At 31.0% G+C, this 16,535-nt stretch overlaps 1 protein-coding gene across 1 annotated transcript in view; it reads right to left on the bottom strand.

Moving 5' to 3' along the window:
• LOC118193455 (cell adhesion molecule Dscam1-like) overlaps positions 1-16,535 on the bottom strand; it is an 809,657-nt gene that overhangs the window by 203,909 nt on the left and 589,213 nt on the right. The window contains exon 11 of the mRNA XM_085823336.1: positions 68-352. Coding sequence (XP_085679462.1) covers positions 68-352 — 285 coding nt within the window. The remainder of the gene's footprint in view (positions 1-67; positions 353-16,535) is intronic.

Genomic DNA, 16,535 nt, shown 5'->3' with positions numbered 1-16,535 from the left:
TCACATGAACTGCCTGCCCAGTGCTGGTGCGCTCACAGAACTATTCAATCAGTTCGAAGTCGCTTACCGCTGACAGACAGTGGCACAGAGTAATTGACAGTGGCGGCATCGTTGTATGCAACGCACGTGTAAGTCCCGCTGTGCTCCTGGCGCAGAGACTTGAAGATTAGCGTGGACACGAAATCATCGATCATTTCCAGGGATATACCGGCCTCGAGGGACAAAGGAATTCCATCCTTCAGCCAGGAAATACGGATAGGAGCGTCGCCTGTTGGTACACTACATGATACGCTTGCTCTCATTCCTTCCTGGGGATTCTTAGGAAAACTGAATGGAGTTATACTTGGCGGAACTATAAAGAATAATTCAAAAATATTCAAATATTAATAAACGATATATAATATATATAATAGTAAAGAATATATAAAAAATATTCAAAGGAAATAATCACACATAAATGAGATTAGCAATATTAAAAGAAATCTGAAAGCTTTCAGATTTTATATTACACAGGAGCGCTTTTTAAAGTTTTGTGTGTTACCAGTTTGTTAATCAAAATATATTTAAAGTTTGAAAAAAATATGAAATAGATAGTAAAACAAATTCAAATTACAAATTTGGGCACAAAGGGCTACGTTATTTAAAATTTGATGTGTCTAGGTGCCGTTGTTTCTTCACAGCGCAAAAAACATACATACATTCATGAAGATTCTTCGTTATTTAATGTCTTTAATGCTAGCTCTAAAGTCTGTTGGCAACATTCTGAAAAGTTAACCGACGCAAAATGCAAAACAAAATCAATAGCAAATTGCCCCTTTCGGACAATAAGAGCTTTACAGTAATACGTAAGAAAAATGGCTACATATTAAGCACTGAATAAATGCTAACTTTTATAAGAATATACAAATAATCTCAAGAAAATTTCACATGTTACGGCATAAAGATCTAGACAGTTTCAATGAAAGCATTTAGTGTGATAATTAGCTTGCAAAATATTTCATTTTCAGTTTGGCATGTAGTTTCCAAACATTAAATAATCAAATTACCACACTGAAATTTAAATTTTTAAACTACATGTTACGAACGCAAGTTTACGCATGAAATCAAAAGTATAACTTGAACTTATATATAAACTTATCTGTTTTTCTTTTGAATTTAAATTGCAAACACGAATACATTAAATGTCTCATTACAAATTGCAGTAGTTCTTTCAAGTCTGTTCGCATATCCCCCCTAAATCTAAAAATCTGTAGCTAGCCGATTGAATTAACAGTTATTAAAATCTATTTTAAAGTCCTTAAATGTATGGTTTTAATTTATTGTTTCAAGTGTATTTCTCATTAACTCTCATCCATTTTTATCTAACACTTACTATATTTCAACCAAATAATCTTTTTATTTATATTTAGTTACATGAAAGAATCACTTATTTATCTCCACGACATATTTAGTATTTACATTAAATTTACAACCCCGTTGCTTCTGAGAGATTTAAAAAATGAGCTATTCCTGTCAATAAATATAAAATGTCTTTTTGACAGCTTAAAGAAGCATGAAAAGTTTAAAAATAGCAACTACTAAATATCAAATGAAAAGCTTTTGTTGATAGAAAGCATGATATTAGTAGATTTATTTCTATATGTATTTCCATTTCTATTAATGTTCTTTTTTTTCCATTAGATATGTTTATTTGTGAGTAAAATATTCGATATAATTTTATTCTTTTGTACAGTTTAACAATATTTTCACTTTATTTTCACTTTCACAGTTAATATCAGCAACAATTAGTTTTTTATTATAATTCATTTTAGGCACAAGGGTAAACACTTTTATCTTACGTGACTCGAAACGACATCTGAAAGGCTATTTCTTTCATTCAAGCTGTGAGAGAATTAACTTTCAAACTGAAAATGCTATGTTCGTGCATTCATATTCTTTCTATACATGAAATAGAAACTATAATGTAAACAAAATATTTTTGGAGGGTTTTGAATGATTCCTTCTTAGTAAGGATTTGAAATACAATATTTAAAAGACATCACAGTTTATGCCGTAGAATCAGTGAGATACATCAGGAAAGACAAGATGAGGAAGAATGATCGTTTGTTAACATTAGCTACGTATAAGTCACATGACCTCTGAGGTCATCGGAATTTATCTCATTAACACTTTAAATAATTTAATAAACTAAACTATGTTTTTAATGGGATTTATATTTGAATTTAAAATGCACAAAAAATTTGTTTTTATGATTGCCGCAGATATCATTGCATTTTATAATTTATTCTAGGACGAAATCTTCCAGTTATTAAACTCTCTATTATTTTCGTTGGATAAGACACAATCGGAACACAATTTGAAATGCGAAGACTAATTAGTTAAAATATTTTATCAGATAAATTTGATTAAAATGAATTTGAATTTATAATGAATTTTTCTTTACATGTACTATTTACTTTTTAAAACATTTCGTATTTTTAAAATGTATGCGTACTTGGAAACTGGCTGTTTTCTGATAAAGGGTTTAACCTATCAGTTTTCAATACTCATGCTCATGCTTCTTTTATATTATATCTCACAGAGGATACGTATGCTATATTAAGATTTTTCTTACTTCTCAGGATAATTACTATTCTTTTGGAGGTTAGTCTGTCTATACAGGCTCAACTTATACTTCCCACTTCTATCTATACTGCATATTTACACATGTGTATATGCATAATGCACCATAAATCCTTTGCATACGCATGCATACCTACATATACAAATATAGGTACATTCTGTATATATGCAAATATGCAATGAAAACAAAATTACAGAGAAGTACTGAAGTAGGAACACTGAGACGTAGAAGCGTAGCAAAGTTTTTTTTTTTTTTTTTTTTTTTCCCTTTGAGAACATACAGACTCCCCGTGCACAACTAGAACATTAAAGGTTACATGTATAAATAAACATTAAAAATTACATGCATAAATAAAGCGAACAAAAGCAGAGAACAGCAGTCTGGACTTCACGAAAACAGATAAGTTCACTGGCCAAGTCACTCCGAACATTTTCAAATCGTTCTGTAAGCATAGTCTAGGGCCATCAAATGTAGGGCACGAGAAAATCAAATGTTCCACATCCTAAGGAACTCTTTTTGAACATTCACATAAATTGTTTGATCGTAGATTAAAACGAAACAGATAACTTGCAAATTTACCGTGACCAGATAAGAACTAAGACACTTTAAAATTTAACGAGAGGAAAGACTCGGAATTCAGTCTATGGTAAATAGAAGGAAGGAACTTTTTGGTGACTTCCGCATTACAAGATGAAATGAATTTCTCATTCCACATAGCTAAAAGCTTTTTATAATGAAAGGACTTCCAATAACTCTTTGGAATGCTAATGTTCATATCAATGGGTAAATTTAAGGCATCTTTAGCTAAGAAATCAGCTCTTTCATTTCCGTAGAAACCATGATGAGCACGCACATAAGCAAAGCAGATATCAATACCTCTAATTCTAAGTGAACTAACAGTTACTAGGGTTTTGATAACTAATTTATCGCAGCTGGTAATACTGTTTAAAAGTTGAAGAGAAGAAAGAGAATCAGAACAAATAAGGTACTTTGAGGATGTTGTCCCATGATCCTGGAACCATTTGACGGCAAGATAAATGCACAGAAGTTCTGCTTGAAAAACTGTACATTCATTCCGTATACGGTGTCTAAGAAAACAAGTCTCGGAATGGCCTTCAAAAAGAACAAATGCAAGGCCAACCTTGTTGTTCATCTTGCTGCCATCTGTAAAGAAAACCATATGAAAATTTATTTCAGCAGTCTCTTTATAATCGCAGAAATTTATGGGTTCTAAAGAAGCGGGATGAGGAAGATCAGTGAAGGGGACAATTCCATTAATACAGTCTTCCGAAGCATGAGTTGCCAATGACTCAAAAATATTATTCTTATATGCAATTTCAAAATCAATAGGCGGAACTTCTGCAAGAACGAAAGTAGCCTCATAGCTTAATGTTCTATAACCACTAATAATACGAAGAAGAATTCTCCGTTGAATCTTTCTTAAATTTCTTTTGTTAACCTTCTTGGCAAGAACATGTTCCTAAGCACGACAGCCGTACGAAATGAACACTGCTTATACATGAGTTTCTTAACATCGTAGCTTACTCCAAAAGTATTTTTGGCAATTCGGTGAAAGCCATTAATAATTTTTTCACATTTAGCAGAAAGGAATTCAATGTGCTTTTTCCATGTTAATTTTTTGTCAAGAATGACACCAAGATATGTAACATTTTCTACAAATTCCAACGGAGAATTATTGGGCATCAAAGAAGCAATATTTTGTTCAGCAAACGTACTGGGAACAAGCATAGCTTTACCTTTTGAAGGATTGAAAGTGAGTTTATGAGAAATGGCCCAACTGGAGACAAAATCTAGAACTTCTTGTGCTCTCAAAAGAATGTTATTCAAAATCCTTCCTTGGAAAATTAATAGTAAGTCGTCTGCAAACGCAATTTTTAAACAACCGTCGTGATGACTTAAAAGATCATTTATGATTATGTTCCAAAGAGTAGGTCCGGATACAGAGGCTTGAGGACAGCCCTTTTCTAGAGAATAAACCTTAGCTTCGTTCCCAAGCTGAAGCTCAGCAGTCCTCTCGTTCAAGAAGCTTTTAAGAAGGTTATAGATATTATGTGGTATACCAGCATCTTTTAAAATTTTTAAGATAGATGGCCACCAAGCATTATCAAAAGCTCCTTTGAAATCCAGGAAAATAAGAAGTGTAGTATACTTCATTTTCTTCGCACACTGCAAGATATTACAAAGGCGATTAATGGCATCTTCAGCGGACTTCCGAGGAGTAAATCCGAACTGAGAATCATTATAAAAGCATTTTTGTCTCAAATACCAATTTATTCTGTTAATGAAGAGAGTTTCAAGACATTTTCCCAAAGTAGGCAAAAGACAAATGCATCTAATATTATCAAGATAAGGGGTTCTTGTATCTAACGTTTTAGGAATCAAAACAACCCGAGCTCTCTTCCATTGTGCTGGAAAAACTGCTAATTGTATACAAAGGTTGAAAAGTTTGTGTAGAAATGTGCTATCCACCGCATGAAAGTGCTGTACCATTTCATTAGAAAGAGAGTCAAGCCCAGGTGATTTGTTCTTCTTGAGATTTTTAATAACACTGTTAACTTCTGAAGTAGAGAACAGACAGTCCATAAAAGAAATATAAGGTCCATCAGACTCAGTGCGCATAGTTCTATGAGAATTTCTATCATCACGCGCATTATCTCTTGGGAAATTCTTTGTCATTATAGCAAAAATTGTATCACTCAAACTCGAAGTAACACTGCCATCCGGGAGTTTAATTCCCGAAATCTCAATCTTTTTCGCAAAATTGGTCTTAACCCCATACTTATATATAGATTTCCAGACATTATGAACAGTAATAGTTGATAGAAAATTTCTCCACGACTCAAGCTTAGCATTAGCTAATTTAGCCTTGTACTTATGCCGCAATTCGAAATATTTAATTTTATAAATATTTTTAAGAAGACAGTTTCTTGCTCTCTGGAATCTACGCCTAGCAGCATTTACATGCTTTCTATAACAATCAATTTCCTTAGACTACCAAGGGACCCCATTCTTCTTACTTTTCTTCATCGGAATTGAAAGTAAAGCACAATTAAAAACAACGGTAGAAAGTCTGTTTACAACATTTTCAAATGCAATACAATCGGAGCAACTGTTAAGAAGGATATTCAAGTTACACAATTCTCTCTTACAAAGTTCAGTAAATAAAAACCAGTTCGCTCTTTTTAAATTAAAAGTACACAAATTAGAAGATATAATCGGACGGCATAAAACAAGTACAAAGATAATCATTTTATGGTCAGAAAGAGAATCTTCCTCAGAGATATCCCAACCTTGAACGTATGGCAGCAGTCCTAAGCTACAAAGCGTAAGGTCAATATTAACTCGAGCCTTGCGTGGAACAGAAAGTAGGTCCGCGATTTTCATTACGTAGAAACAAATGATTCGCACTAATAAAATCACTAAGTTTCATTCCTCTAGCATCAGTAATAGGACTATGCCAAATCGCTGATTTGCTATTCGAATCCATACCACATAAAAAATTGCATGGTTTCTTCATCGTTAAAATTTGTGAAATTTTTAATAGTTCTATGTCAATATTAGTTTGGGGCTCGAAATAAGCGGAACAAATAGTCAATGCAGATCCATTGATTTTTATATCTAAAACAACAGTATTATAAACTGTATGATTTAAGTCAAAAAGAGGAGAAAGATTCTGGTTGCGAACAATAACAGCAGACTTGACAACTTCTGCTTCGGAATCATAGTAAACTTTATATTTTATTGGAAAGCCAGGAAGAACAACTTTATAAAAGTGCGGCTCCTGAATCAGTGCGACATCAGTGTCATTTGCCTCCATATATAAAATAAGTTGCTGAGTATTTGTACAAAAGAAACAGACAAATTGTCGGACTTACCCGTAATAAATTTTTGAAGCTGCAAGATTCATCATAAATGTATGGCTGGGGCAAGTTCCAGAAAATGGCTTATGATTCACATCAACTTTCTTAGTTGCATTTTTCGTCTTTTTATTAAATCTTATGCAATTAATACACACTTGCACTTCTTTTTTATCATGTTCTGAACTCTTATGCTCACCAGAGCAGTAATAACAAGCCAAGGGATTTCTGCAATCAAGACTTCTGTGGTAGCCTAAACATTTAAAACACCTTTTTAAAACAACAAATTCTTCAGCTTTACACATATTCCACATCACTTTAATACGCCCAAAATTTAAAATACGCTTGCGCACAGAAGGATGCACCTCAATAACCACGCTTCTCTCACGTTGAAACTTTTTTAAAGTAAAGCGAGCTTTAACGTCTTTCCAAGTCTCTTCACTCACGGTAATTTCAGGATTTTGTTCTTCAATAATTTTTAACAGTTCATCATTACTAATGCTGTTTGGCACATTTTTAAGTAAAACTGTAGGATATTTTTGTCTTGGAATAGAGGGATTCAAAATAGATGAGTCTTCCTGCAAAGCAGAAAACCGTTTTTCTTTATCATATCCCGAAGCACATTTCACCATTACTTTATTGTTATGAACTGTTCGAATATTGCTAATTCCAATTTTATGTCTGCGAGGGTTGATTTCAGCTTTAAGGAGCTTTTTAACTTCATCAGATGTACAGTTTTGGGCACTCACAAAAACACAGCAATCTGAATCAGTCTGATTTGTCCCAACAGATGGCGCGAAAGCATTAGCATACAATTTCGTTTGCATGACTGAATTCAATAAGCTTTCTTTACAAGCTTCACGAAAATTTACAGATTTACATGCTCAACATACCTAGTAATCAAACTTTTAATCTCACCCAAAGCCTTCTTCGCATCATCACGAATCTGCGGATTCGTATTGCATTTCGATACGATGGCTGATTCCACCTTTTGAAGCTCATTGTCCAGAGCTGCATAGAACAAGTCACCATCACAATCCGCCATGTTGGGGCGTTTCTAGCAAAGTTGTTTGGAGTAGATTCTTAATGCGTAAAGCGTCGACCCGTATTGAAGAGGAAGAAATCGAGCCAGATTAAGTTCCATTTTTATTTAAATTCACATTTGTGATAACAATTAATTTTGAACTCTAATTGTGCTTATTCAAGAACATTCATACGTTTTAGATACTATTACGATAGCAGAGAACATAGCGAAAAGTCCAAGGACCACACAATTTGAAACTACGCATTTATCCAGCATGGCGGCAGTCTGTTAAGAGAAAGGTTTTGGGTTACAAAGGTTTCACTTCTCAGAGTTTAGGTTTCCAATTAACTATGTCTTAAGCATTACGCAAGCTTTGTGGTACAGAACAATCTAGAAATGGCAGAGTCCAGAAATGTTATTTTTACAATAGAGGAACGAAATACCAAAATAAAAAAAAACGAATTATGAAGCTATTAATAAATAAAATTATAAAGCTGATTTACATATTTTTTATCTTATATATAAGTTATTTATTAGAGAAGTTTATGGATTTTCTCCTAGTAACATTATGAAGCTTAATAAACGAAATTATGCTATTAAACGAAAATTAATTAACTTTTTAAGAGGAACAAACCAATTTGCGATCAATTAACAGTAATTCAATAACAAATCTAACAGGACATTAAATGAACTATTTAGAAGTTGGCTAATTTGATTCCAAGTTAAGAACAAAGCTTAACTAATTATTTAAGTAAAGATTTAAATATTCTCGCTTAAAAAAGGCAACCCAACACATTGCCTGATTTTACAATGTAAAAACTGCATCGGTATATAGAAAATAAGTTAATGTAAAAATGTAATAAATAAGAATAAATTTTTAAACATTTTTATTATTGTAAAATAAATTCGTAATAAAGTATGAGATTTTAGAAATATACATAATTATTATACTTTAAAATGTCCAGAAATAAACTAAAATGAGCTTATATGTTTGCTAAATAGAATCGGGGAGAAAAATGGCAAAATCCTTCAAGATCCGTTAAAATGTAATGCGACTATGGTTGTAATATTTAGGAGAAGAGACGGTGTCAGACATGTTGGATGCTATTTCAGGAAGTTGGGAAAATTAGTTTGAGTCTGAGCTATCATAAAGTTGGCGAGAGAATTTATAGGCTTTATTTAAAACTGGCTTTATTACTTTAACAAACAATAGAAATTAATTCATTTCTGGCTAATGGTCTAAAATGTACAAAGAGAAATAGACAGCTTTACTTGTAACGGGTCTTAGAATTTGAAATCGACACATTTTGTTAAAAAAATGGAAAGTACTCCGAAGAAACTACTATTTTAGATCATGTAGAATAATTGCAGGAATATTTACAAAATTTAATGTATGAACATCGAACATAATTCGCTTAGAAAGTTTAAAAACTTATTATCGTAATCCCAAAATTAAGTAAAAATATTACATTGTGTCTGATTTTTTAAAATAAAAATTAATAAATTGATTTGGTACTTGATTACTTAATTTTGATAAATTTGATAATTTGCAATTTTGTTGTAAAATTTCCTTTTGAATATAATATTTATTGTATCTCTATAAATATTTTTAATTCGTTGAATTTATATACAGAAGGTTATGTTTATATATTTCTAGCAAGAAAAGATAAAATAGCAGGCAATGCATATAGAAAAAGAGCGATTTGCGTAAGAATTGTGAAGAAAACTCATGACCATTAAAAATGTCATATTCGACATCAAGATCTATTTCCGCTTTTCTGGAATATTCTGAAAATCCATTTCTGAATGAGGCTTTATAACTTCGGTAGTAATCCTCTCCTTTACATACTTCAAAAGAAGTGACAGAGAAAGATATTAAGCTTTGAATGGATGTAATTTCGAGAAAAAACATTTGAAGAAATTAGAAAGAAGAGAGAAAGTCAGAGAAATGGAAATCAAAGCACCATTTTCACACTCCCTACACACCGAATCGAGATTAATAGCATATTTACATAGCGCGAAACACGCCTCCAGAAATATATTTGATGAATAAATATAACTTCGAAAGACGATGTTAAAAAAAATCATGCACTAAACGTAAGCACACAATAAGACATAATAATAAAATAAATGGCCATTTCCAATCGTGGCAATGGTCGTCTTAATGCTTGGTCTGGGACCGATAATGTTACAATTTTACGCTTATGTTTCGTAAATGATCGCCTTTATTACTCGAAAGAAAACGTGGACAAAATGACGTATGGGCACGTAGTTACAAAGAAATTCTGGAAAATTGGCTATATGCACGTTGCTTTTGAAAAATTTCTTTTGTTTTCAGCACTAGCAGAAAGAAAATATTTATTTGTTAACTTTCTATCCAATACGTGCTGTATTATCATTTTTTTCTGTTAACATTTGTTTCGCCTAGAGAGATGCAACCCAAAGGATTAAATATTAAGAAGCTGAAGTTTCCTTGCAGAATATGAAATTGTTAAAAACATTGCAGAGACATTGCACCCCATTGTGAGATATTTTATGCAATTATCTCATACATATCTGATAGTTAGGGTAAAAATGCGACTAACAGCGCTTACATACATTATATGTGTAAGCTCTGTTATTCGCATTTTTACATACATAATGCATCCAAATGTTTTATTTCTGCATTTTAAAATGCACGTTTTAAACTTTAGGTAAATTCTACACTGCCAGATACAAAATTAAAACTAAATCGGTGATTATTAAGTACGAAATTAAACTTTTGTTTTATTATATACTCTTGATATTATGTAAATTTGTTGCCATTGATGTCTAAAACACTCTCATAAAAAAGTATAAAACATTTCGTAGTTCTTAAAGCTTACTGTTTTAAAGTATGGTTGATCAAAAAGATTTTTTAATGAATTAAACAATTCTGAGCATTAACATTCATGCATACATGTAAGATGTCCTGCATGTTATACATACATGCTTGCACATGTATTCATAAAAAGAACACTCGCACACTACAGCCTATTTTTGCTGAAATCTGCAAAAAGATTTAGAAAAAAGTGGTAGACCAAATTTAAAAAAAAAAAAAAAAAAAAAAAAAAAAAAAAAAAATTCAAAGTTATACAGCTTAGATTTGCAAAGGAAACCAAAGTGAAGATTTTCAGATCTCCAATTTCATGTCTAATTTTCGTCTCTGAAAAAATGCTGTTACCTTTGTAGTATACATTTGCAGCTGCATTTCGGGAATTTACATGGAATTTTGATATTTCTCAGATTTGTCAAATTTAAATATTCATTTTCTAAATTTTCTCTTCTGTTGCTACTGATTCTTTTATTTAAATAAAATATATTTTCGGCATATGTAATTTCTGTTTGCAGATCATTTGATGTTAAACTGTCTATTTTTTTCACCATTTATTTTAGTTGATCATTTTAACTAGCATTCTATTTCTTATCTTAGAAACCGCTCTCTTTTCCTCTTATTGTAGTCGCAAAAAATTTCGGGTATCGTATTTTAAGGAAAATACCCATTTTAACCATTTTCAAATCTATATGAACGATGCTTATGCGTGACATCTGTATGCACGGACAGAATAACAGACTTCTTTCCCACAAACGGATTGTAAAATGGAATAAGAAGATATTTTTTTTCATGACATCTGTACGTTTGTACGTATGCGTAGCGCAAAATTCGAAACGAGTAGCATCAGAACGTTGCAATTTTGCACATGGGACTGATATAACATGTAGTTGTGCAACGCCCTTTTTTGTTGCAGTCAGCTGCACCAAACTTATATAAATATATATATATTTATATATCAGCTTATCTATACTTATATGTAGGTAAATTGTGTATTTTTTGCTTTAAAAGTTGATTGAATTACGTCGTTCTTATATTTCGGTTAGGGTGTATGCGTTTAGTTAATCTGCCTTCAATATTTAAAGAATTATCATCAATATAAAAGCTAAGGTACAATAACACGCCGAACAAGTATTTATTTAGAAGCCAAACCAAAAAATCAGCGTTATATTTTCAAATTGTCACAGGACTAGTTTCGATGGATTTACCAAACCATAATCCTCAGCTGCAAAAGCGTAAATAAACGAGATAAGATATAGTGATTATATAAGATACGATAAGAAAGACTGGACAGGAGTCAAGCTACTGGCGCCATTTGTTGATGAAACCAGAACTAAAACATAATTTCTTTAAAGGCTGAATGCAAAGATGGATTGGAATTAGGGTCTAACTAGAGCTAATGTTTCAAAAAAAATTATTTTGTTCAAGTTAAAGACTAACAGAATGCACTTTTTTGACAGCTTATTTATCTCTCTCATATTATTTTTGTTACTCTCATTTTCGAAAACGTTACTTGTACACTTTGATCAGCTGAGTGCATTTCTGAGGATTTAAAACCAAACATGTGAGCTTACTTTCATTTTCATATGTATATATGCATAAGAATATAATAATTTTCAAACAATATATATATATGCATAATTTTAAACTTTTTCAAGTTTGCAATAATTTTTGTAGTTTCAACTGGTCTCCAGGTTGCAATAATTTTTAGTAAGCACAATGACAATTCTTTTTTCGAGTGTTTCTTTTTATTAACAAAGCCGCTATGTAATTATTAATTTTAGAGTACTGCCATCTGTAACTACAAGTCCAACCTAAACAAATATTTTTTTTGTCTTCGCCCTTCTTTTTTTTTTAAATTTTCTTTTTTTCTTTTTTTTTTTTCCGAATTATATTAAATAAATAAGATACTGATATTACTGTAAACGATAGGAATAATAACTAAGTTAACATATAAAAAGGAAAAGAAATGACGAAAGAACGTTTTGTGTAATATCTTTATTTAATTATTATCGCGTTCTTCGCACTTAAACCACATAAAATTCAATTCAACAGCAATATTACAAAATATTTAGAAACAGGAAAAGAGCATATCCTTAGAATTTTCGCTACACAGTCTCGCGCGCTGGAGATAAAATGTTTTTTTTTTCCCTACAGTGTTGCCATTGCATGTTCTGAAATGATTCAGTTTTGTTAATCAAAAATTCTTTAAAGTTCTACAAAATTTGAAATAGAATTTGAAATATATTTGAATAAATTTGAAATTACAAAATTTGAAAACAAATTCGAAATTCAAAATTAGGGCTTCCAAATATCCATGTTCAGTTTGGCAACAGTTTGTAAAGCGAAACGACGCAAAACGCCGTTTTGAGACTATTAGCCGTTTGGTTCAAACGCTTCTTTGGGCTAATAATAACTAAAGTAGGAATTTTATACCTAAAAACTCATTCATGTGATAATATTTTAAAACTAAAATCAAAACAATTCGCAGAAAGCAAATCATAAAATTATATCATAATAACAATAATGCATGCAACATCCTCTGGATTGTGTTATTGAAATTAAAAAAAACTCATAGCTTTAAATATGTAAAAATAAAATCTTAATTTCTTTTCTGAAATAAAAGTCTCAAAATTTAGGATTCTATTTTAAATTGCTGTACATATCGTTGCCATCTTCAGCTTCAAAACTAAGAATAAATTAAAGATTTTAATATTTTTTCTGTTTTTAAATACTATATTAGTATACTTGTGTGGTAAAATTTCGTATAAACATTGTAAAAAACATGCCACAAAATTTGAAAACATTTCTAGAACTCTAAGCAGTAACAATTTTTATAAATGAAAATATCCTCAGAATACTTTCCAAATATAAATAGCATATGGAATATAAATACTATGTATACCCGTACTTAACGCTCTGTAAACGTGGATATTGATGCGCTGATTAAATCCACGGGACATATATTCGCAGTTTTTAATATAAGATATAAATTTGAAGACGGATCAGAAGAGAAACTTCAGAATACAATTTGTAAGTATAACAATCCAAAACATATTTATGTATTGTATACATCAACGCCGAGTACTATACAAGTCACATATATGTGTGTATATATATGCAAGTGTGTGTTATACAAATTAAGTACAATATAAATTTAACATCTGGTGATTAACGTTTTTGGAAAATTGGGAGAGATTATGGTTTCGAATGAAAAGCACCTAATTATAAGTACAAGGATTGCTTCTAATCAATAATATGGCACAATGCAATTGTTCTTAAAATGTCACCAAAAGTAACAAATATCTTAAATTATGGCTTTTCTTGTCAAACATTTCGCAAATTAAAATCGATGTTCTTCAGCTACGCGTTCTTTAATCAAGCCATCTATTGATTCTTAGAATCAATACTTTATATGAGGCATTCTTAGAAAGATAAATCAGTTTCGAGTAAAATTGTAAAACAGCAAAACGTTTCAATTTATTTTGAGAGTGATATATCGATTGAATAATAAACAAAGGGGAAAATCAACCTTTTTTATTTTACCTTCTTCGTTTCCCGGATGTTATGAATTTTCTTTTATTTAGTTCTGCAGAATAGGTAATTATTTGGTTGAACTTTTTACGCGCGGTCAATAAAGCAGAGCTTAAAAAATAATATTTAATTAAAATAGCCATGTGATATCTTCACATGTACTTCGCGAATATAGAGAATTTTCTTAAATAAAATATAAAATTAATAAAATTATTTGTTAATATTCTGAGTTATAAAACGAATAGTTATTATAATATTAAAATCTTTACACGCCTGCTTGTTTGTTTGTGACATTATCTCCTCCAGAACAGCGGGGAGTTAAGTTTCGAAAGAGGTATCCCCGGATTCCAAAAATTCATGGAAAGCCGCTTCGACCATTCGCACCTTCGTACGACTTTAATGATCAGAGATATTAACTAAAAACTCTGAAAACGCTAATTTTGGCACTCATTTTTCAAAATAGTAAGAGTCTCGTAAGCTAGAGAGGAAAATGCTTCATTTCGAAAAGTTTTGCCACTGCTTGCTTTCAAATCGTAGAGTTTGTTAATGAAAAATTTGTACGTTTTACTAAATATGAAATAAAAATAACATTGTCAAACATTAAATGTACTATTAAATATATAAGATCATATTATGCCGTTGAAGAAAGCACGTAATTTTATGTGACTTCGTTGTAAATATGTATGTCGAAAGTTAAGCGTACGTATTAACCTGAAGTGTCAAAAGTTTTCGTTTCCTGGTTTGACTACAAAAAAAATTACTTACGAATTGGTTGTTGCTTGGAATGAAAGAACTGATTAATATTGAAATGTTTTCAGACAGTTTTTTTTTTCAGGTGTAAATAGAAATTATAAATTTTGTTTTGGCCGCAGCCCGCTTATCTGACGTTCTTGGCCGCTACTATAAATTCTGATTTATAATAAAATGATTTGCTAAACTATCGTCTCATTGATATAATAGACATTCAAAAATAGTTAACTATAACAAAATGCGTAGCAATGGGGGATAGACTGATGCCTACGCATAATTATTTTCTTAGATTTTTGGATTAATTTTCATGCGATTTCTTTCTGTATTAAAAAAGTTCTGTTGTTCTCCTAATACATTAAATTCTCTCGAATACTAAATTGGTATTCAGTTTAAGGTCCTGTTAGCATGAAGTAATAATGTGCAGCTTAATCTATGATTTAAATATGTAAATTGCTTTCATTTTTTACTTCCTTGGACGAAGTAAAAAGGAAGTATTGTAATCGCGAAAAGTTTCAGGCATCATATTTCAATGCAAATATCCGTTTCACCTCTATCGAATTCAATTTAACGTTGTTCCTGCGTGACATCTGTACGTAAGGACAGGATAAAGGACTCGTTTGCTCCAAAAAATTGTAAAACTAATTTAAAATGAATTCTGAAGAGAATTTTTCCTGGCGTCTGTTGTTTTTGCGGGACATCTGTACGTAAGGACAGAATGAAAGACTCTTTTCCTCCAAAAAAATTATAAAACTGTTTTAAAATGAATTCTGAGGAGAATTTTTCGTAGTGTCTGTACGTACATACGTACGTTTTGTATCTCGCATACTATAATATGTAGATATGCACCTCCTATTTTGGTTGCAATCGGCCGCATCAAATTTATATAAATATAAAAAAGTGTATATATATATATAATTGTTTCATAAGAAAAAAATTGAATTTAATTAAATAAATTTAATTTAAATAAATTAATTAAATTTAAATACAAATTTAATTAAATAATTCTTTGTGCCATTGCTGCAAGGAATGAAATTTATATATAATGAATTTATATATATTTCTATATAATTAATCAAAAGTTTATTTAGTCATGTTAATTTTAAATTTTGCACTCTATTTAATTTGAATGTGCATTTTAATTACCCGCAAGCTAGCATATTTCTGTTTCTCTTAAACTTTACAGTTTGTGCGACAGTTTTCTTGAAGTGTTAATGAACCTTTAGACGTAATCCATTTAGTTAGAAGGTAAATTGAACGAAAATCCACCTTATAACCTCTTGCGGTTACTTAGAAGTTTTAAAGCCGATAGCGAAGTTATATAAAATTTAAGTTATGCATTGAAAGATCTTTGAATACTAGTTCTTCATGAGTGATAAATTTTAGGAAAAAATATTAAACTAATTTTGCTATAATTAAGAATTTTCTATAGTCATATAAATTAAATATGTATTTGCAATATCGGATAGAAGGTATAACTTGGAAGGTGGAACTTACAAGAACATAGACAATATTTTTAAGTTCGCAATTTTAAGTTCCCTCATTCATTCTGCTAGAAGTACTGACTCATCCGTAGATGATAGAAGAGAGATATTTGTGAAGCATTTAATATTTTCTGCACGTAAAACCGAGACGATGCTACTTTTAAATCTACGCAAATTATTATTTGCAAAGTATAGACTTGAATCAAGATATGAGTATAAAACTATCCTTCAAAGATGAGAGATGGGTATTTTATAATAACATTATATGACACAGTTAAAAAAAAACAAGCCGAAGGAGCAAATCTGCGATCTACATAGGATTTCTATCTAAATGCATAGCTTTGCTCTGGAACAGTTACTGTCTGAACAGAAATGAACTGGGAATAAAAATACG

This window comes from Stegodyphus dumicola, chromosome 9, assembly GCF_044657685.1.
Source record: "Stegodyphus dumicola isolate Sdum_Otavi_A_Nest chromosome 9, ASM4465768v1".
NCBI lineage: Eukaryota > Metazoa > Arthropoda > Arachnida > Araneae > Eresidae > Stegodyphus > Stegodyphus dumicola.
This window is presented reverse-complemented; position numbering and strand designations above follow the sequence as displayed.